Here is a 24,091-nt window from a genome sequence, read left to right on the forward strand (position 1 = left end):
TTCCTTACTCAGAAAATGCTAGAGTTACTCTCAGAGATATTGTCTTTTTTTTTTTTTCCTTGTTTCTGCATAAACCTCTTCCAATTTCTCCCAAGTTTTCTATAAAGGGGAAATAATAAACCCCAACCTCCCTTCTTGCCATTGTACACGTTCACTGAAACTTTACAAGACAAAGCAAAGACTTAGAAGATTTGCCTTAAGCATGAGGGGAGTGGGTATAGATGCAGAGTGTTTGATCTTCCAACCAACTTTTTTCATTTCTGCCATGAAACACCTTCTGATCAGATGAAAGATAACCAGATCCCTGCATCAAAGACATCGAGTGAATCCGAAATGCAACCACATGAGTGAAGGTCCTGTTATAGGCTGCATCCTCCAGACTGTGTCAGCCACCTCCAGGCCACCCCCAGCCAGCTCCAACCCCGTGCAACCAGGGATTGCGACAGCGATTTCAGAGTCAAGATAAGTTGGTTTACAATACATAATGATATGTCTTTATTTCATCAACAGAAATGGTGTCTAGACAAAATTCAGTTAACACTAGCAATTCAAATGAATGAAAAGGGTCGGGTGCTTTTTTTTTTTTTTTTCATTTTTGCTTTTTGCACAATACTGTATTTACAATGAGTAAATGACGTTTTAAATTCATTAGTTCATAGCAATGCTTTCTTCCAAAAAGGTAAAAATTCTTAGTAACAGAGAGTAAGCATCAACAGCCACCTCATTTATTTATACAATAAAAATCACAAGAAACCACAGTCACCTAGAAAAAAAATAAAGACAAGCTTAAGAACTAGTACAATAAAATGATGCATTGAATTAAGTTACATTAATCGCATAGAATTTGTGTAAAAAGTATGTAGAAAAAACACCTGATGTAACCTGTTACAGTCATTGACCAGTTATGAGAGGTACAGAGGGTTATACAGGTAGATATGTGTGAAAACTGTCCATTCTGTTTGACCTGGGGAGGAAGAGAAGAGGGGCTGCACCCCCTTGCATACACTGATAAAACCCTGTTTTGAATATGGCCTCTGAAGTTTGTAAGGCATATATAAGAGGTGCACTTGTAACCAACTGGTTCTGGAACAAACTCTTAGGGCATCCCCACCCTTGAAATCAAAGGTGATTCTTGAAACCAAATGGTAAACAGACACGCATCAAATATCACCAAAGTGTTTAGTATAGTTCCTGCCAGTCTGCGGGATCCAGATAGCTTTGCTCAGAGCACAACCAGTAGTGGAAACAGTATCTAGAGCATGCACATTTCTCTCAGGTACATCACAAACACCAGGTACCAGCATCCCGTGCAAATCCTGTGTGTCCCGGGACCACGCTCCTTCGCTATGGGGCTGAGCCCTGCTGACAGCCCTGGCTCCCCAACATGAGGGGCTGGCTGAGCTTGTAGCCTGGACCCATCTCTGCTTCTATGCAGTCAGTGAACTCCAACACTGCCAGCTGCCATTTCTGTTTTACAATGCTCTCCACGAGCCCAAAGGGACAACAGCGGCCCTGCAGGAATCATTTCAAAGTTGGAAAGGGGTCTTCCCACAAAAGTCATACAAGAACAGGAGTCATCTAGCTGGGTTTTCAGCAGTCGTTTGTTGGGGGTCATTACCTTATGAAAAGGTATTTTTAGGATTCCTTCCTGCCAAAAAGTGGTTTTATTTGCAAAAATGGCAACACCGTATGTGTAATACCTTAAAATGCATATCAATATTTGACTTTGATATAAATAATACCTATCTTGGTGGAGTGTAGGAAAATACTGTACATTTAGTCTTTGCAAGTAATGCCATTAACATTTTGAGAGTAAAGAGAAAAATTATTCTACAGACCACCAACAATAGATCTTTTAAATATACACACAGTATTTGAACATATGCATATACACATATATTGGATTCTGCAGCATCAGATCTGATGCCTGAGTCACAAAATACTCTGAGGAGTATTATAAATATACATATAGGTATTATAAACAGGAAAATACACAAACACACACTTTGACTAGAATTCTATATGTATGTATATATACATACATGTATTAAAGATATATAAAATTAACTTGCGTTGGGCTGTCAGAGACAAAACCAAAATGAAGTCAAAAACCTGTTGAGAGAATTTCTAGCAGGAAAGGGAGCATCAGTTCGTTGTGGCAATGATTTTAGTTTCACCTCACTCCTATACTGAGCAGATCCCTCCTTCTGCAAAGCCATCAGCTCTACTGCTCACACTGAAGCTAAATCTTCTCTAGACAGATCTAAAATATATACTTTTAAAATGCTACAAGCACGGTCTACACCATTCAGCCAAAGACACCTCCAAACGCACGTCGGATCAGAACAAGGTGAAAGCAGCGCTCCTTGTTGCAGCAGTAGAGGAAACAAAGTGGATCAAAATGCAAGCTGCTGTAAACCTGGCCAACGCTCCCTTCGTCTCACTGAAAAAATCACTAGAGGTTCATTCTGGAAACCCATTGCTCTTTTCAACAACCACAGCAGTGCATTACGTGACACGAGTGAGGCTGTTGTGTTGACTGAAGGACAGTGCTTCATCGTGCTTTCTCCTAGTGGATCAGCTTTTATTTTATTACAGGATTATAGTGATTCCAGCATGCAGATTTGTTTTTATTAGGCAATCATAAAGTTACATATTAAAAAATCTAACTATATCTATCTATGCGTTTTAACTTCTATTTAAGCGCTCTTTAGAATGCAGACTTGACAAAGTGTTGAACTCCAGATTAACAACCATGCTATCAGCATTAATCATTCCTCTGGCAGCAGTTAATCCATTTAGCTAAGTTATTTATCTAGTTCCCACTCTCCTTTTTAAAGAGAAGTAGCAGTTAGCATACTAATCACCATGGCTTGCCTTTGCAACACATTTTACTTCCTTGGGAAAAAATAATACAAGGATTAGATCCAAAAATATAGTGCATCTTAAAAGCAGCATATACCCTTAGAAAGACATTTAATAAATTACTAGTACAATATATAAAATAATAGTTTTATACTGCAGCATCAAACTCTGACGCCTGAGTCATTGAATGTTAGGAAGTCTGTGATATAAATACTGGGATCTCCTGATAAGACAGCCAACATTTTTGCTTTTGTTTTGCTTCTTTTCTGTTTTGTTTTCCCTGTTTTTGTTTTTTTTTTGTTTTTTTTTTTTTTTTAATCTTTTCTTTTTTTGCACTACCTTTTTGTTCCAGAATCAGCTTGCAATGAGCTTTAATTGTGTTCAAGGCACCCCCAGAGAACGCAGAGAAACAAACACATTATATAGTGTGGTACTCACTTGACAAAGCATAACAAGCCTAAATGAAATGAGGTTTCTTGGCAGTACAGGTAGAGCAATGGCAAAAGAAGAGGAGGATTAGATACAGACTGGACAAAGAGTGAAGGACTCAGATACCCATGGAGCACCCAGTAGGGAGAGGGGTGGGCCTCATCACACCTCTCCTATACAATGCCTGGTGCTGTGCAACTGTCCTCTGACAGATGCAAAGAGATTCTTAAGACCATGGTGACCACTAGCCAAACTCTTCAAATCAGTAAATATTGCAGTCAGTTTTTCATTTTGTTTTTCCAAATGGTATCCTTGTGATCAGTTGTTTTGACCTCATGATAAGAGCAGTTGGATATGCCAACTGATGTCCAGGTCTGAAACTAATTCTCCCAGTGCCTTCCTTTAAAGTTAGCCCAGTAACAGCTTTGAGAGCCATGTAGTTCAGAATAGCAAAATAACCTCAAAACAAAATAGAAACAAACAAACAAACAACAACAACAAAAAAAAAACAACCACCACCACCAAAAAAACTCACTGGAAAACCATGATACATGTAAATATAGGAAGCAATGACACAAAACCAGCCACTTCTAATGAGGAAGAATGAAATCAAACATCCAGAAAAGCTTACAGGGGAGGGAAAGAGAGCAAGAGGAGAGGAATATTGAGGAAGAGACACTTATCTGAGCAGTGGTTTTATATATCAGTTCCCAAGGTAGAGAAAATTAAGAGACCCAGCACCTGTAGGAAGCCAGGTCAAACTGAGAGCTGCAGCGCGATGGTTGTGAGGGTGGGTTTTTAAACCGCTGGAATGAGGTCAAGAGTACCAGTTGCACATGAGTTGTTAGTAGAATAAATCTTCATGCCAGGAAGCAAGTTAAAACTTGGTTTTATGCTCATAAAACATTCTATCTATTCATATATATAGGAGGTCACTTAAAAATAAAAAAGGCAACAGAAAAAACATCTTTAAAATACTGTGTCAGTTGACCCGTCCCTCCCTCCCCCGACCCCCCCAAAGTAGCTATGACTCTATAATGTGATTCACATTTAGTTTTAAATTCTAGCTTTCACCATGGTCTCATAGAAACAAAACTTCTCTGCGAAGCACAGAACTGCTTTGCAACGTCAGTGAGTTCAAAGGAAAATCAGATCCCCCCAGGAGCTTCTCAGACAGTTACTTGTGAGAGGGGAAGTGAGAGGGGGTCAGAGATTTTTAGCTTAAGCTCCTGTAAAAAGAAAGAACGACACCTCCCCCTTTCTCAGCCATGTGAACTAGGAGTTTATGGCATTCGTATACTTTTGAACATGTAAAGGTAAGGATTTTGTACAGTAATGATTAATACTTAAACATAAATATTCTCCTACATTATATACTAGTTTTTCTTTGTACATGCGGGGAAAAGAAGTATTTTCAACAAACATGGCACATGCTATATGCATTTCCTCCTCGGTAGCTTGGCTACAAGAGTGTGGGTGCAGAGGGCAAAAGCAAGACTTTGTGGCGAGTGGGCGACATCCATGAGCACAGGCTGAAGGTGAGAGAAGGGAGAGAGGGAGCTGATTCCTCCTCCAAGGTCAAGCTGCTGATCTACTGAGTGCCTCAAGAGAGCCCCAGTGCACACCTCTAAGTGTAAACTTTAGCGCAGACTGCAGTATCGCTCAGTGCCACTGAGAAGCTGCTACCCTCCAATTTTTATTTATTTATTTTTAAATAGGTGTGAAGAGCTGGTCAATTTTTTCAGCAAGAGCAAATGGTATCAGCCAGTAAAGCACATGACAGTTGTCGTCCAGGATAAAGCCACACAACCTGGCACACGTAGGACAAAGAACCACAAAATAAAAACTCAGTACACTTAGAATAATAATAATTACTAAAAAAGCGTAAGGAGGACGTTTTCTGTCTACACTGTACATACAGATGTTATGCTTGGAAAGCTGCTGTCTCACACAGTCATAACATGAGTCAACATCGCTTCAGATACAAATCCAGTGCAGTTACAACTAAGTCAATTCACTGAGTAGTCTCCTTTGAGACAGCGCTCTTCTAGCTGCAATTTGTCCTGAAGGCAATGCTGTAGGACGAGTGGATCCTGGGACACAAGGACTGGAAGGGCAAGCAACCAATCTGGGTGCCGACAGAGTGTGACTTGCTCTTAGAGGGTACAGCGCTAACTTGACTTCTGTAGGGAAACCAGAGCCCATGGTGGAGGGGTCTGGTCCTGCAACTCTTCTTACCTGGGCAGGATCCCTGACTTCACCAGAGCTGCCTCTGCAGCTGGTCTGGGGAAGGTCTGAGGAAAGCTGAGGTGATGCTACAGGGACTACTACTTGGAGCAGCAGCTGCTTCCGTGAGTAAAGGATGCAGACTGTGGCTGGCAAAGAAGCCGCCAAAGTGTGTTGATGTGATTTCCATTTACTTTATTTCGTGGAACTTAATGGTGATCAGATCCAGTTGTCAAATACGTTTCTCTCTAAGGAGTGAGATATATATTTTGCCCTATAAGAATCCAAAAGCATCATTAACAGCACTTAAGCTTGGTTTGTGAAACAAAAGAAGTCTGAATACAAAAATAATTCAAGCAGATTCTCTTTACAAACTGTATAGTGAATTCAGTATTTGGCAAGACCGTTTTTACTATGTAATGAGCTCCTGAGTGTTTGTCTATTAGCTAAAACTTTTCTATTTTCTTTAAGCCATAAAGCAAAGAAAACCATATACTCAAGTTATACTGAAGTCACAACTTCATTTATGAAAAGAGGTTTGACCAGAAACTCAGTGCAAGTGGCAAAGTTGACCATTACTGTACAGTATCTGCAAGAAAATAAAATAAATCCACATTGCTCAAGTGGCACAAAATGGCTGTGCCAAAAAAATTGTCTATAATAAAATCTCAAATAAGATTCCAACATTAAAATTTTATAAATAAGTACAAATTGAATGATATTGCTGAACTGTGAACCAAGAAAAAAAATTGTGTAACAAGTTACCAAACTAGTTCTAGCATTGAAGACAAAAAGGAATGTTGGAACTTGTTTATACAATATAAATGAAAGCTTCCAGTTTGTAGGATGAGAAAAATTGAGGCATGCAGGGACTTTTGCATATGGATATATATATTTTATATATATTATATATAATATATACAGTTTAGCTATAAAACTTTGATGTGTAAAGAAGCTGTCTTCAATGAAAAATTGAACATTCAGAGGAAATTCCTGAGTTAGGGTTTTGTGACATGGGCCACTGAGAAAAAAGCTGCGGTTGGGTCCTCAGAGGTGTTATGTCCATCCCTGTTAAGATTGAAATCAACATACAAAAACAGACAGTGTTGCCACTGTGTAATTCCTTGCCTGAGCAAGGGATAGCACCATTGTGAAGATAACTCCTGCTTGTAGAGAGGAGGGAATACTTAAAAACAGTATTGCTGCTAAGACCACTGTAGTGTGCACCAAATACGTTCTTCTAGACAACAAATGAGCACTGCCACTGGCTGACTGAAGAACACCTGACCAGGTGTAACGGTAAGGTTACAAGTCACTAGGTGTAATCTTTCCTAGGCTGTTCATCTGTTGTACATTTATCAGTCATTTCCTGACAGAAGTCTACCGTGACCGTTTGGCTACTCTGCTCTCGCGGAAGCTCTCTCTCAGGGTAAGTACCTGGCTCAGCTCCATCCAACCCCCCGCCGCTGGCCAAGCAATTCTCTGAGACGTTGTTGGGCAGCCAGGATGCTCCCAGCTGCACGGGGCCCTGCTCTGAGCAGCACTGCATGCCTTCCCCAACACACTGCGACGTTGCCAGGCCCTGCTCCACACCCGTTGAGGGGCTGATGTTGGTGGCCGTCTGCAGATCCATGGGTCTGAGAACGGGGCAGTAGCGGTGAAGGGCTTGGATCTGTTCCGGGCTCTGCATGTCTCTGCACACTTCTTGGGAAAGACACGAGAAGTTATCCAGCAATTCGCCCATGCTTGCTTTCAGCTGGTTCCTTTCTGAGAGCAACTTCTCTTTCTCACACACCTGAAAAAAAAAAAGAAAGCACCTTACTTGAAAGAAGAGCCATCCATCCTTGGCAGTACCCAAGGAGAATTCTGACCCAACAAAGTTATTTTTAAATGGAAAGAGGAAATGTCACAAAGACATCAGATATTGACCACTAATAGGTCTGAGTGGACTGCAGTTTGGGAAACATTTGGAGAAAAGCATTTCAGTTGTTAGAGAACAGTCATACATTATTCCAAGAGACTGCTAGTTTCCTTAATGGACTAAGGCTGTTTGATGTATGATATAAAAAACTCCGAAATAAACATTTTGATGGAGAAAAGCCATTTCTGCCCAAACAAGAATAAATCAGTGTCTCACTGCTTAAGAGAGGACATATAGTAGTTTATTCTCTAAATGTCAGGACAGCCAGTCAGTCTGAGTGTACGTCCTTGAAGCTATGAACACCCATCACTACTGCAAGGTATGGTGTTTGGAGGAGAGAACTTGGGACAGCATGTGCTCAGTGTGGTCAGCACCATAGCTCATTTTTGTATGTCCTGCTAATAACTGGTTTGAGTTTGACCTAATCAAGATAATTCTATGAAGATGTATGTGAAAACCTCAAAGGTAGGTGGGCTTTCTGATTCAAACATTCGAAAGGTGAACCGGAGGGGTCAGGCACAGAGCCAGACCCAGCCAGGGAGCTCACTGTTAAAAGCATGGTGCTGACCCCTTGCAGAATAGTGGGAATGGCCCTGCTACATCAGTACCACCACCCAGCATATAGCTCAAGGGAGCAGATCAGATTTTGCAGAGCACAAGAGCTATTTCCAGTGCTCAGCTGGCCCTAAAAGCAGTGCACCATGTACCTAACCTAGTAACACTGCTACACTCAAGCTGTCTTGGCATCTGAGGTGTGAAAACTCCGCTACTGAGATAACCCAGCTACGGGTGGCTGCTGATAGCATTACACCAGGTCGAAAGCCTGCACTGGAAGCATGCAGCTGTGTGAATGAGGAAGAGAGTACTCTATATGGGAAGAACCAACTGCTAAAATATTGATAAATCTATCAAGAAAGCATAAAAATAATATAAAAATAAACAGATGCTCAAGTACATCTTGAGATAATGAATTATGGAAGAGAATATGCTGCGAGTTCGCATGAAAAAATGGGATGTGAGTGGGTAGATGGATGTGTGAGGGAAAGCAGGCAAAAAACCCTAACTACCAAACTTGGAAGATGTGACCATTTCACTAACAGAGATGAAACCATCTCTGTTGTGGAGATGGGTGACTCACAGGGAGTAAGCGCGATGGGCAAAAAGGGGCTTTAAAAAAACCAACCAAACAAAGCATCTATCCAAGTGAAGATTCTTTAAAATTTAGTGCTGTAACATAATTAAGAAGATTGGAAATTACTGGTGACAAAGAGGACAGAAGATGACAAAGGAATTTCCAGAGACCCTGAGCCTTGAAGCAGGCAGTGTGCTTGAGCTGCAAGTGTCTGTGGAGAGAGCAGAAGTGCTGGGGAAGCAATGCTGAAATTGCATGAATTTGTTTTCTATCATCACTTTATCCTCCTGTACACCCCATAATAGCCTTTGTAATGAATGCTCCTTTTCATTAGGGTGCACTAGAGCCCATTCCCTATGTACAGCTTGCTGCATAGAAATCTTAAAATTACTGTCAAAGACTCCTGCTTTTCTAAGTGCTTTTGATTCCTGGAATTCAGCAGGGATCAGGCCCAAAAGGCCATTCATACACCTTTCATTCTCTTCTCAGAGATGTGCTAGGGAAAAAAAGGGGTCTTGAGAAATGTATGCTGCCTATCCACCACTGATAATGTTAAATAATAATAGTTATTTAGTAGGACTGCACAAACCCAACAAACTAGAATTAATTTGCAAGTGAAGGTGGCAGGTATTCAAATGGAAGCCACACTTGCTGCTCATGCAGCCCTTGCTGGACTGCCCCGGGTGCTCACTGCTAGAGATGAATTCTCCTCTCCACCAGCAGCTTGGTGCAGAAGGATGGGCAGGCATGGCTGGGACTGCCAACCTTGCTTATGCACCTCTGTGCCTCTTCCTCACCCTGTAGAACCTCTGACTCATCCTGCACCCATTGTGGATTAGGCTTGGTGAAGGAAGCGGTTGCTCAGTGTTTTGTTTACTTTTGATGTCTGGTTTGTTTTGCATCAGAAAAGCCCTACTCTTACAAATGTTTTTATTTTTGTTTCTTCTTTTTTTTTTTTTCCACCCAGGCTTCAGCAGCATGGTATTTGAAGACTTCAGAGCCTTGATGATGTAAGTCTCCCAGCCAGCTTGTGGGGTCAGTGTCACCTCCACTGTGCAGATGGGAAGCAGACCCTCACAGGCAGTAAGTGACTAACCCGACGTGCTGCGGCTTTTGCCATTTGTAGGGTGGTGACAACACAGCTTCTTCCAGCAGATCCCTGTCTCTTTCACACTGTGTTTGCTGCAGCTTGTGCTAAGAAAGGAGGATGCTGAAGGCCACTTTTGACACGCAACCTGCTATCATCAGAACAAGAAGCATTCCATTTCCCAGCCCACTAAGTTCAACCCACGGCTGAGCAAACGTGCACGCAGACATTGAAATGAAGGGCTCCAAATAACCTTTGATTTTAATGGGAACTGGGTACACAGAGATCACTATAGGGAAATCAGTTTCAGCTCCTTTTGTTTTATCTATGGGAATTAATTAATTTATCACTCAAATCTTCGAACATTCAAAGGCTGGATTTAATGCTGGACTCCTAAATCTCTGCTGAGGAATAAAATCGAACTGCATGCTGCATATCCCACTTCTCATAACAGCCGTTCTGGGACACTTACATTGTTTTTGACTTCTCAGAAAACTTTTAGGGCTTTTCAACAGATCAGGAGGTGCCAATCCATTCTACATTCTTCCTCCTGAGTGATACCCTGCAGACTCCTTTCTCTCAAGCCTTTTTTGTTCTTTACCTGCTTGCTTTCTCAATGGGTAAGGAAAGGTAGGAGAAGAAAAGCAGCTCCCTCAGACCACAGAGACACTGTCAGAAGGGGAGGAAACGTTTGTAATGCCTTCAACTAAGATGCCTACATTTGACATAGCTCTCCAGGTGCTAAGATCTTTCTTAGTCACAGAAAGAAACAGGCACTTTTGGGCTGTACATCACCTCCTTTGTTGCAGGATGGGACATTTAAATAAGACTTGACAGACACCTGTTTCCCTTCACTGAAATTAAGGGAAAGCAGGTCAGCTAGCTCCAGTGTGGGTGTCTATGTTGTAGACAACTGTGTTTAGCCACCTAAAACACATATCTAAGGCATCCACACCATGACTAAAAGAGAGATGAATTTCCTGAGGAGCCATTTAGCACCATTCCAGTCACTTCTCCCTCTTAGAAAGAAATGTGGTAGCACTTTACAGTGGTACCTCGGCACACAGGAGACCTGTGCTTTGGTCATTGAACAGGGTATGCTTCATCCCAGAGTGGCATGCCCTAAATCAAGGCGTGGACACATGTCTGGATATTTACATTCTTGTCTTCTTTCTCATTCTCCTTGCTACTTCTGCAATTTGATCAGAGAATCAAAGATCTGAAGAAAAGGCATGGCAAGCTGAAACAGCCCGCAAAGCACTGAGCTGCTCTCTAAAAAACTAAAGAGAAAGAAAATCTAGATGTAGAGATGGAGTTGGGCCAATCAGAGCAGAGTTTGGACCAGACAGCCTCTGCAGGTCCTTTCACACCTAACCCTTTTGAGCTATGAAGCCCAGTGCAATCCACTTGCTATGGCAGTCAAGCAAGGATGTGGAGTTAAAAAAAGGAACATCTTTGCTTATGTGCTTTAAGTACTGAGGGCAAATGAAACTGCAAGAGGGCAGCTATGATACAAGCTTCTCTCCCCTTCCAAATTTCTCAACAAGCTACTCTTGAGATATCAAAAAAAGACATATTTAGGTCTAATTTCACCAGTATTTTGTGTTTTCCACATATACAATATATACATACATCCTGAGACATTTTGTGCATTCAATTGTCATACTAGTGCCTTCACTTACATGCAAACTTACAAGCTGACTGAATTAATTAACTCTGGATGGGAACAGCTGTTAGGGTAAGAGCATGCCACTCACCAACTTGCGGATTTCACATTCCAGGTTCTGAATACAGTCCAGTTTTCTCTTGCGGCAGCGCTGAGCTGCAATTCGGTTCTTGCTGCGCCGGCGAACATCATGGATGAACTCAAGCTGTTCTGAGGTTAGTTTGTGCATCTTTATCATCATCTGGAAATCATTCCTTGGAAGATCTGTGATTTGATCAACAGGAAAAGGAAGTTTCACCTAAACAAACAAATGTGAGACAAAAGCAGACAAAGAGTCACATTTTGCTTGGTGAATGCAAGCTGAACACCACAGAGCAGAAGGACTATTAGACCTGCTCCCACTTTCTAAATAAACAACGCTCAAGATTTTACAACAGGAAGTTTTTAACACTCCCTTGTGGCACACCGTAGAGGTCCAGCTGGCTACGGTTTAACTGAAATCAGCAATATTGATGAATGCCAGATAAAAAAAAGTCACCTTCCCATACAGCTCTAATAATCAATCTCCTTGCACTAAAAAAGGCTCCTTCCACTATGTGATGTAGTACTTGTGGAATACCTCACCACTATTCATTCCAAACTGTTTTCAAGGAATGGGCTACTACTCCAGGAAACTTGCATTTGCATGGCCTGAAGGGCTGGAAATCTGATTAGGTATGAGGTTTCAAAATGCAACTGAACACCTCAAGTTGATCAAAAAAATACCATATCTCTTATAGTACAAGTTGTTTAAGCAGAAGAATGATACAACATATCATACTCTCCTAAAATATACACATTTTAAAAGAAATTTGTATTTTCCAAAATTCTAACAGAAAGAATGTTAGCAAACAGTAACCAAGCTGCAGTAGTAACCAAGTAACCAAGAAATCTTAAAAAAAAACCAAAAAACAAATAACAGTCTAGAACCTCAGCTATTTGCATGAAAATTTCCTTCCAGCTACAAATTGTCATTACATTTGTGCATTTGTGGCCAGAGCTGCAGGTTGTGAGTGCAGACATTCCAACCCTCTCTCAAAATGTAGTGAGACTGGAGAAAGGCAGATGTGCTCAAGGGCTTCTGTTAGGTTATTTTTTCCAATTTGCTCAAACTAGAGAGAGCATCCCTCCCTTCGAATCCTGTTTCAGTTGTTGTTTGTGACTGATGACTATGAAATGATGTTTCTAGGTGCACTGCTGCATCTGGTGATCCAAGACAGAGTTGACAAAACTGAAGGAGGTGACAACTGAGTGACTCGGATTCACCCTTTCTTTCTTATAGCCATACCCACGTTGACCGAAAGGTGGCAGTAAATATTTACATTTCTAGCCCGATTTGGTACAATCCGACCTCTTTGGAACAAGGGGTCTATTCTGTAGACACACTCCCAAAGAAAATAGATTTAAGTTTCTCCAGCCAAGCCAAAGACTCCACTTGAAAAGGTTCCTTTGGTATTTAAAACACAGTTATCCTCTTCAAATGGTGCACTTCAGTCACTTGGAGATAAAACAAGAACACGGATTAGAAATAAGAGTGGGTATTTTCACTGGAGGGCTGCAGTTGTTTAGAAGCAGCGTGTGAAGGATGGGCACACACATAACACACAGACCTGCCTGTAGGCAGCTCCCTGCCTGGTTGATCGACTTGAACTTACTGTTTGTTTCTCCAAGCCCCGGCCACGTGGAACCTGCTGCAAATGCTCACAGAACCCTTTCACACGGTTCCGTGCGCTGAACATTGCCCCTCGGGCCCCCTGGTAAAACCAGGCCTCGGTCACCACTCTGTGGCTTTCTGGCTTTGCAGGTCAGCTGCCAGGCTTGCCTGAATCCCCCCACGCCTGCCTGCACAAACACACGAGCTGACCTTAGACATGGTGATGTGGACACCTTGTTTACAGACTGCTGCCAAACAGCATGAAACCTCTTTGATTTCCTCTTTCTACTCTTTGGTCAGTAAACACACATTTGGGGTAAACTGGTTTTCTCTCAAGCTTCACATAGAGCCTGAAAACAAAAACAGGTGCTGAAAAGCATCACGGTCTCACTCAAAAACACTCCTGTCATGTTCTGAGGGTTTTCTTATTTTCTGAGGTCTGAAGCTGAAAGATGCTAACCTTATTTCTCCCTCCCTCATCCCCCTTTCTCAACATATTTACCCGCAAGCAGGAAATGTGCTTGCAGTTTGAATGGGAATTAGATGGGATTGACTTAAATCTGTCAGGTAGAAGATGCTGAAGGGAAACAGGAAAGTAAAGAAAAACATGTTAAAAAAAATAGTCTGAAAATAAAAATATCCACACAGTGGGGCAGAGGGTGCTATCAGTAAACCAGCCTAATTCCACTTCTGTCATATGCAGCACTGTGCAGGATTAAAAAAGTGAAAGGAGAGTGGAAGTGAGTCAGACTCATTTCCTTCACCATCAACATAATTTTTATTGCCTGTCTCTCTCTCCACAATTAGCTGTCAACTGAAAAGAAAAAAAAAACCAAACCAAAAAAAACCCAACCATGCCTTGGCATGGACACAATGAATAACTACACTGCAGTGCTGCTGCAGTGAGAGGCTGCTGATGCTTTATGTTGATGCACGGCAAGATTCTTAATGGGTATTTATTTCAGCAAAGCCATTTACATGAGCTGAGGGATGTGCCATGGTTGGGATTCAGCTGACCCACATAGAGCTGCCTAAAATGAAGGGCTGAGACCTGCTCATGTCTCAATCCCTGCTGCTGTCATCAAGGATGAAGAGAGCTCCATGGAGAGCAATGCAACCCCATGGCTTCTCTGAGAGGAAACCAGGCTTAGAAAGATGCTCTCTCTTAAGGTATCTGACTCAAACGAGAGAAAACTTACCTGAGATGTCTGAAAATAGATCGTCAGTCTTTTCTGAGCTGTGTAAGAAAATCCCAGCTAGTATGTGTTCTTGTAAATTGTTATTTTTAGTAATTATGCATTATATACAGGAAATAACTCTATACTCCTTGGTTTGGATGATTTTAAATTAGAAATGTAAGCAGGATCTCTACTCCTTCCAGGCAGCTAACCACACAGAGAACAGAGCTCTTCAAGTCTCCACTATCAATACAATTACTTGTTCTCTGCTTTTTAAAAATAACAATACCAGAGGATGTTTTCACCACAGCAAATAAGACAGCACTTTTCAGCAGTGCTGCAGCCCTGTTGCCCCTGATTCTGGCTGATACGCTCCTTAGGCAGCCAAACCATCTTGGTAAAAAATATAACTTGTTTATGATTTTACAGCATTTTTTCCTTTGTATTACTATTAGGATAGAATCATAGAAGCCTTAGAGTTGGAAGGGACTTTAGAGGTCATCTAATCCAACTTTCCTTCAGTGAACACGGACATACACAGATAGAGCAGGTTGCCCAGGGCTTGATCCAGCCTCACCTTGAAAGTCTCCAGGGAGGGGGCATTAACCACATCTCTGGTCAACCTGTTTCAGAGCCTCACCACCCTCACTGTAAAAGACTTTTTCTTTACACGTAACCTAGATCTACCCTCTTTAAGCTTGATGCCATCTCCCCTTGTTCTATCACCACAGACCCTGCCAAAGAGCTTGTTTCCTTCTTTCCTGTCACTCCCCTTTAGATACTGAAAGGCCACTATCAGGCCGCCTCTGAGCTTTCTCCTCTCCAGGCTGAACAGCCCCAGCACTCTCAGCATGCCCTTGTAGGAGAGGTGTTCTATCCCTCGGATCACTTTTGTGGGCCTTCTCTGGACACACTCCAAGAGGGCCACATCTCTCCTATACTGAGCACTCCACATCTGGATCCAGCACTCTAATGGAGCTCTCACCAGCGCAGAGTAGAGGGGCAGGATCACCTTCCTCACAATGCTGACCACAGTTCTTTCAATACAGCCCAGGATACATTTGTCTTTCTGGGCTGTGAGGGCACATTGCTGCCTCATGTTTGGCTTCCATCCACCAGTACCCCCAGGTCCTTTTTCAGCAGGGCTGCACTGAATCCTTTCATACCTCAGCTTGTATCAGTAGCGAGGGTTGTCTTGACCCAGGTGCAGGTCCTTACATTTGTATTTGTTGAACCTCACGAGGTTCACCTGGGCCCACTGCTCAAGCCTGTCTAGGTCCCTCTGAATGGCATCCCGTCCCTCCGGTTTGTCAACTGCACTCCACAGCTTGGTGTCATCAGCAAACTTGCTGAGGGTGCACTCGACCCCACTGTCGATGTCATTGATGAAGATATTAAAGATTACTGGTCCCAGCACTGACCCCTGGGGGAGACCACTCATCACTAATCTTCATCCAGACATTGAGCCACCATTCTCTGGACTCAGTCTTGCAGCCAGTTATTCACAACTGAACAGTCCACCCATCAAATCCATATCTTTCCAATTTGGTGAGATGAATGTTGTGGGACACTGTCAAAGACCTTACTGAAGTGCAAATAGATCATATCAGTGGCTCTTCCCTTGTGTATTGATGCAGTGACACCATCATAAGAGACTACTAGGTTGGTCAAACAGGATATGCCCTTGGTGAAGCCATGCTGGTTCTCCTGTATCACCTCCATGTCTTCCATGTGCATTAGCACAGATTTCACGAGGATCTGTTCCAAGATCTTCCGTGGCACAGAGGTGAGACTAATAGGTTGTTAGTTCCCAGGGCCATTCAGTGGAAATGTCATTACACAACAGAATGGCTAAGTAACAGCATTGCCCTTGACAAGCAGTGACAAACATTGACTCAGCAAATGCAAGGCCCATCTATAAACAATTAATTCATTCAGGCTTCACTAGTTAGTGTCAGCTTGGATCATATGCCGTGAGTGCTGTGCTGCTCAACACTGTGCTAGTTCCTGCTGCTGTTCTTCACCCCCTTCTCTTGGGAATAAAGGAAAAAACTGAAGCCCTGTATTTAACTTACATAAGATAATTGGGAATTTTCTTATCTCATGAGTTGCATGAACTTTTTCACTTTATATTTAAATTTCAACAATGTCTTCCTTGAGCTGCCAAGTGCTGGTGAAGATGCTGAACTTCATAAGCTTAGCTTAAAATTACAGTAAATAAAGGATTTCATACATTATACATAAGATAATCAGTATGTACTGGACATAGGAGGGTAGAATTCAGTGGAATCACCTAGACCTTTACAGGTCGTTGAAAATCTTGGTCATTTTCTCTAAAGTTGTAAGAAGCAAAGCTGTTGCCTTAATGTTCTTACACTGAAAGCCAGAGCTATTGAAAGCATCTGACTCTTGAAATTGCCCAACCCTTGGAAAGCTCTCAGGACTCAACCAAGCTATTTAACACGAGGACTGAATCACAGAAATGCTTTTTGGTGTAAAAAGAGGCAATCTGCTCCACACAGACGAGCTCAACAAATTACTGGTGTTTTCCCTTGTATCTTCCTTAGTATGAAGGTCATTCTTCTACAAACACTCAGGAAGAAATTCAGCCCAAGACAGAAACTGAATTGAGTTCATCTGTGTTTCAAGGACTTGACTACCTACATACTGCTTGAGGCACCACTCATGGTCCCAGAGAAGAACCAACCTAACTGGTCTCACTTTTGTGCAATAGGACCACAGGCAGGGTGTGTTCCCACTGGTCTGCTTCCCCTTCAAAACAGCTCTCTTCAAATGGCAGCCACTGGGATGGCAGTGGACTTGCAAGAGGAAAGTTGTGAGCCCAGGCAGAAAAGAACTAGCAGAGTGCTAACAGATGGGGTCTGAAAATACCTCAAGCGACAGGACTGTGGAGGCCCAGAGCAGAGAGCCTGCTCTAATTGGCACAGTATGACTGATGGTCATGTCCTCCCCTGGGCAAACACAGTCTCACTTGAGGGCATGTGGGGTCATAGTCAGTAATGCTCCCTGAGGGGACAAATGCTGGGCATTCTGAAGAGGCAGCCTGGGCAACTTTTTGATTTGCTACCTGCCTCAAAGAACTGGAGGAAGTAGTGGTGCCCTAGCTTTAACTCAAGAGCCAGGAGTTTTCATCCTTTAGCCCCTGACTCAGGTTTCTGTTCAGATCCTCTCTTATTGGTGCATAAAATGCCATCCTGGCCTCTCCCTGTTCACTGCTTACAGTGTCCTCAGCTTCATCCTTATCATGTATAGGACAATGCATCCCCTGCCCATGACGAGGCTCTTCAGAGACAGGGATAGTGAGCAGACCCTGATGAAGATGGGAACGCTTTAGAAGGACAGATCAGGTGAAGAAATGAAGTGCAGCATTCCTCTGAAAAATCTGTTTTTGCAGAAAAAAAAAAGAAAGAGAACTTCAGGAGCTCCAGCAAGGGTTTCAGCTCAGGGCATGGCAGAATTGATTTTAGGCTATCATGAAATAATACAGGGGATTGAAGATATTCAAAAGGACCTTCCTGAAATTTCAAGTTTGTAATGGAAAACTCTCAGTGTTGTAAGGCAATAATTCTCTGCATCCTGAATGGGCACCATTCCTACGAAGAAGAAAGGAAACAAAACTGCTGTGGAGTTCATCTTGCAAGAGCAATATTTGATGAGGCTCATTTATTCAGATGTCATCAAGCACAACTCCCAGTGCTCTGCTGATGCTGCTCAGGAAAACACCCAGCAGATTCAGCACAGACAGCTCAGCACAGCAGATTTCAGGCAGAATAACTTTGGTTTATTTTTTTTTCCCTGTTTCTGGGGCTCTGGATAACAGCAGAGCTAACCAACACCAGGCAAGCAGGGAAAGGGCTGCTCTCTGCTATTTAGTGAGGTTGGTCCTGGACTCTCACCGAAGGTCATTTGCTTACAGTATCCTCTGTGGTCCAATTGCATTAGCTCTGCCTTTATGAAAATTTCCTTTGAAAAGTGAGTCACTAACCCAAGCGGGAAATTCTTTTGAAATATAAATGAAAGACTCATTGAATGCAATTCTCCCAGTAGTGATACTTGGAAAACTCAATCTCTTACCTCGACCTACCCATGTTTACCCTTTTCCTAAGGAAACTCACTCATCAAATTAGACTGAGCTGAGATTTCTTTTTAACTGGTTTAGTAGTATGCTATTTTTTACAAGTTTTCCAACAGAAAAAAAGAAAAAAAAGAAAACCACAGACATACTTTTTGAGGAAAATGACTATCAAGGAAAGTAGGTTAGTGGCTAAGTTTCTGTTCCTAACTAGGTTAACAGAATGACAGACTACTTCCTTCTCAACAATTCATTATTCCAGGCCCTATTGTTTTGTTGGTGCTATTTTGAGCAGGGTTGTCAGAACCTGTCTGCAAAGCAGAGTCTTCTCTTTAGTACTGTATTCCAATAACTGATTTTTAACAACTGCTGGAGGCTGAAGGAGCTGGGTGAAAAGGCAAACTCTTACTCATTTCTGTAAAGTCCCAACAGCTCAGATACCAATTCTGGTCCTGTGCTTCTGTAATACTGAGATTAGGAGACTCCAAATTACAAACGCTTCTTCAGTCACAAAGTTTTAATAGAGCTCTCAGAACCCCCAGGGTGCCTCCTTCAACAGGAAGAAAAATAAAAGGCAAAGACGATCTATTTGGAGAGTACTTACCAGTGGTGCTCTTCCAATACTTGCCACGGTGATCTGTATCCCCACGTGGGACCAGACACAGAGTTAGGACACATTCACCCACACTTGAGGGTAAGTTTGGTTGGGTTGCGGTTAGACTTGATGATCTTTAAGATCTTTTCCAACCTGAGCAATTCTGTGATTCTATGATTCTAAGTCACATCAAGCATCCCTCTCCAAATCATACTTTTGGCACTGAGCACCTGTGACATGTGCTCCTCAAGGGCACTGGTCTGCAAGTAAAGAGTGCCCTAAAAAAGCAGTGAGTAGAAACCTTTCACCTACTTCTCACCTGATCAATATACACTGGCAGGTGATGTTTTGTGACACTAATTCTGGCACGGGCAGCACTCTGGGACCCAAATCAAGAGAAACAGGGTCCAAATTCCAGGGGAACTCAGCAGTGTGGTGAGATAACCTGGGCTCAGAGTCCATCAGCTCTGCTCCCGTCGAGCAGAATGAAAGCCCACCTGCAGCAGCCAGCCTGTGCACTGCCTCCACCTGTCAGGCAAAGAGAAGCCCAACAAACACTCTGTGTGTTGTGACACGGCAAATGGCAAGGGAAGCACTCTGGGAGGTCGTTAGGACAGCAAGGTCAAACCAACAAGTCTGTAAGTGGAGAAGGATTAAAACGCAGCCTATTTCTGAGCACAGTGTGTTTCCTAATATTTTAATGGGAGCATTAGTGTGATCTGTTTACTAGCGGTTTACTCTAGGTAATGCAGTACTACCTCAGAGAGCATTAATTTCATCACTGTAATTTAAATAATTTAAATCACAATGTCCTGAAGAGAAAAAAAAGGAAAAAAAAAAAGCATTATCAGCACACCCAGGGAGAAAACTTGCTCAGCACAGTGTAGAAAACCTCCCCATGAGAAAATGAGTAGCAAACCCAGGAGTGAAGCCCTGCTAGCCCTGCCCACAACCCAGCACATCTGCCTGAACAGCACATGGAGACCCTGCAGCCTGCTCCTTCCCTGCTCTTGGGATTGCTCCTCCTTTCAGCCATGCTCGCCTGCACACATATGCACACTATTACTGGGAACAACCAATAGTCCCTATATTCTTCTCATTTGACTCTTCCGGGCTCACTTCTACAGCAGCATCTCCACACAATTAGCCAATTATGACAGCTAATTAGTCACCAAACCCCAAAAGGCTCACTTCCTGCTCTCTTCACTGTATCCTGCTGTGCATTAGCCCCTGCTGAGCAAGCAGCAGCACACATGGGTGGAAATCTGATGCCCTCCTTAATCCCACTCCCTGCTCTTTTTCACCACTCATAAGCGCAGCACTTCAGAGAGTGTCAGACTGCAAATAACCTTGGTATTTCTGAGCAGAGCAGTCCTGCATGCCTGCCGTAGGGCCTCCTGAGTGAGGTCCTACACAGAAGAACCAGACAGCCTTCCAAGGAGATTCCTCTCCCCTCTGCATGTCCACAGTTCTGCAAATAGCAACAAACAAGAGCTGGCCTCAAACTACCAGTACAGCGTGGTAGGGATGAGGGCATCAGAGTTCACCTGGCTGCTCAGCCCTTCCTTAGACCTAAGGATAATACCTCAGTACAGGCATCATACACATCTATCTGAAAGGTATCTTCCAGAGCCTGGGATGCAATGAGAATTAAGATTGAAGGATAAATTAAAGTTCACCCTTTTCACTCCTAGCCCAGCCAAGCACACCTGGTTCACCTGGCTGGTCACTGTGCACAAACCCCCAAACAAGCACTCGCTGCTCCCCACACTGAAGCACAAGCTCTCACTGGAGCATTTTAGTGTTAACTAGAGAAGCCAGATACGCAATTTCACTCAGATGCTCTCTACTGCATGCAGTTTACAAATGCAATTCAATGGGCTCACAACCAAAGTGGGGCCACTGTGGGCTGCTACGTGTCAGCAAAGGCAAAGCTTGAGCTTGCTGATACAAAACAGCAAGACAACAAGCAGAGCTGGAACCACCTTGGCAAGCCTGGGATGAAGAATGATGCTTGGTGTCATATATGTGGGCAAGGGAGGGAGGGGAACAGAACACTGCCAGCACTCCTCAGCACACAGACACACTGTCATCATTCAGCAGTTCGGGTTTGCTCAGTACCAAAATTCTGATAAGCCATGGGCATCTTGGAGGTCAAACAGGCCTATTTACGCAAAATTAACCACGAGTGCTCAGCTGACAGGGAATAAATAGGAGTTACTCTTTGCCTCTATAAACAAAGGATGTGCTGGGAAAATGGCAATTCGTTGGAGAGAGTAAGGGAGCAATTAATTGGGTCACAATGATTGTCATATATATGTACTTATCTTAAATCCCTACCTCATGCCCTCTGTCTTGCACAGGACATGATTCACTGTCTGCTTCTGAGAATGACCCAGACTCATCGCTGGAGTTTGTTCCATAGGATGGCTCACATTTAATCTGGGCTCGAACTGGGTTGTACAATCCATCTCCCACCACACCGGGCTCCTGGTGCTCGGGCGCCAGGAATCGGGGGCCTTGGGAGCAAGGGGAAGAGGAGAGCTCACACAGACGTAGGCTGCAGGGGGAGCCGCCACTGCCGTCCTCTGCATATGAGTAGGAAGAGCACGAGCTGGAGGTCCTCGTTCTGGTCTCTAAAGGAGGCGAGCGAGGGCAAACTTTAATTGGCACTGGACAGCTGGTGTTCGGCCGCATCCTTCCTGACAAGTGATCAGCTGTCAGTCCGCTGTGGGAATAGGTCTGAGAGCTGGGGAGAGACTGGCTACCACCAGCCCACAGACCCTTTGGCACAGTCTCAGTGAGGTCTTTGTCCAAGCTGCTCACACCAGAATATGAATGCACCGAAGTGTTTACTTGGTCACAAGCGTTTGAAGAGAATATAACACTCCTCCTGTCCAGTTCCCCCTCTTGCTTACAAAGAGTTTCAAAGCCGGGCCCCCTGAGCGGCGATCCCACCGTGAAGTTGGAAGCATCCTTTTGCATGGCATGGGACTGTCCGTAGTTCCCTGTGAAAGGGACATAATCAGTTTTGTGGTCACCCTGAGTTGTCCCTTTTTCAAAAGGGCACGCTGGACTCCTGCCAAAGTGCTGTTGGGAAGTGCTGGGGAAGCCAACCAAATCTATACTTTTTGTTCTGTTGAAGAAAGACCGCAAGCAAGAAGGAGAAGACCCACTTTTTGGCCTGTCGACGCAAGTGGGGCTTGGCTGTTTCCTGTCCATTTCAACATCCCCTTCTTTATCCCTGATGTCAGGTTCATCTCCAGACAGGCAAAGCGTGATGCTTTCTTCATCATTCTCTTCATTCTGAGGCTCACTTTTTATCTGCCCCATAGCAAGTCCTGATTTGAGGCTGTTTCCAGAGCTCTCTTCACTGAATGTGCTTGCAAAACCTGAGGTACTGATGTGTGATGTGTTGTAGACATTCTTGGTACAAGCAAGCTGGTATTTCTTGTATCTGGGGTACCGCGTCACTGCATCTTTGTCCAAATTGTCCTTGCTGTCTCTCAGCATGTCAGAGTTGGGCAGAATCCCTTCTCCTTTGTCTGCGCCAGCAACGGTGGTTTCAAAATTGAAGGGCTCCTGATGCATTCTCTCTCTTGGGCAAGATATTTTTGACGTCTCCGATTCCATCGTCTCCTCCTCATCTCCATCCGAGTTTTCCTCATCATGCATGCGCTGACAAGTGGTATCTTTTTTGCACAGGAACAGGCCATCTTCGTTGTTCAGCAGCTGCGTCTGAAGGAAGCTGAAGCAGGAGTCCTCCAGGTTGTGCATGCGCAGGAATTCAGCACAATGGATGACCTCCTGGATGTTTTCTCTGCTGAGTAACAGCTTAGCAGTGTAGGCAAACTGTAGCAATGGACCAAATCCTCTGACAGTGACCTGCAGAAAAAAGGGAAATTGCCAGCATTACCATCAGCTCTTTGCTATCATCCCAAGTCCTCCATTATGTAGTTAGATAACCTAACAGATCTAACATTCAGAAATAAATACTGCATGGTACCAATTGTTCTTCTGTCAGGTCAGTTGTGATGCTACATCCAGAAACGAACACAACTGCTTTTATTTTGCTTCTCTACATCATGTTGCTTAAATAACTCAAAGACCTGTGAACCAAGCTTATGCTGTAATAAAAGATGGAAAAAACAGACTAGTGTGCAAACTGCTAATTCTTGGATGGATCTTGTTTTCACTGTGATGTAGCATATCACCATGGAAGTAACTATTCAAACTTGATTCTTCTGCCCTGATGGAAGCTCTGATGAACAGTGATTCCAAACATAAAATACAATTTAAATCCCAGAGACGTTTTGGAAAGGAAGCATTTAATATTATAGACAAATTCTTCTCATACTGTTCCTGATTTTAGTGAGCCTAAGGTACAGCTGACAGGAAAGCAATCCATACTCATAATTCAAATAATGCAAATCGCTCTAAATCTCACCTTCGTACATAACTTTCCATCATTTTCTTTATAGAAAGAATAACAACTGTTTCCAGGAGTTTATGGGTCTGAGTTATGCATCATTACTTGTCCTTTTTTTCTCATTACACCAGCTATACTATATTTACATAGCCACATATAAAAGGTATGCACTTTCTCCCTCTAGCTCTGTTTACAGTGATGTCTTCACATCAAACATCTAACTAGCAAACAACTTGCTAAGCCACGTATATATGCACATTGTTCATTTTTTACCCTCAATGTATTGGCACAGACTTCTGTTATATTTTTTTCTGCAATGGGCAGGAGACAAAGGCAGTTGAAAAACTCAGTGAGAGGGTACTTACACACCAGGGCTCACAATCACATATTACAGTGTCTCCACAAGAAGGAGATTCACTAAGTTGAGATTTGAAAGACAACAACTCAATTTTCTTCCAATGGAATTAACATTGCTGAGCAGTGCAGAGAGTGAGAATGATGCTGCACAGTCACTGCTGGAGCTGCTCTGTGAAGGGAGACACTGAGCTTCCACTCCCTGCTCCTAAATGCTATTTCATGCAAAACAGATGCATTCTGGAATATCACATTGCCTCTCTTGCTTGAAAATCACAATCGGCATGTTACAGAATGGCTCTGCGACCCAAAATTTTGTATTTCCTCCAGCATGGAGGAGCAGCAGTGGATGGTTTTGAGTCTACTGCTCCAGAGCTTAGAGAGGCATCAGGGCATGCATTTCTGATGGTCTTATTTCATGAT

At 43.1% G+C, this 24,091-nt stretch overlaps 1 protein-coding gene across 4 annotated transcripts in view; it reads right to left on the reverse strand.

Annotated features, from left to right (window-relative positions):
* Positions 1-4,299: 4,299 nt before the first annotated feature.
* BACH2 (BTB domain and CNC homolog 2) overlaps positions 4,300-24,091 on the reverse strand; it is a 180,806-nt gene continuing 161,014 nt past the window's right edge. For all 4 annotated transcript variants that reach the window (XM_042887893.1, XM_042887911.1, XM_042887902.1 and 1 more), the window contains 3 exons: positions 21,226-22,770; positions 11,418-11,624; positions 4,300-7,315 (listed from right to left, as the gene is read on the reverse strand). In XM_042887893.1, coding sequence (XP_042743827.1) covers positions 6,836-7,315; positions 11,418-11,624; positions 21,226-22,770 — 2,232 coding nt within the window. In that variant the 3' untranslated portion in view covers positions 4,300-6,835. The remainder of the gene's footprint in view (positions 7,316-11,417; positions 11,625-21,225; positions 22,771-24,091) is intronic.

The sequence above is a fragment of the Lagopus leucura genome, unplaced genomic scaffold, assembly GCF_019238085.1.
Source record: "Lagopus leucura isolate 7727_CA_CO unplaced genomic scaffold, USGS_WTPT01 Super-Scaffold_73, whole genome shotgun sequence".
Taxonomy (NCBI): Eukaryota; Metazoa; Chordata; class Aves; order Galliformes; family Phasianidae; genus Lagopus; species Lagopus leucura.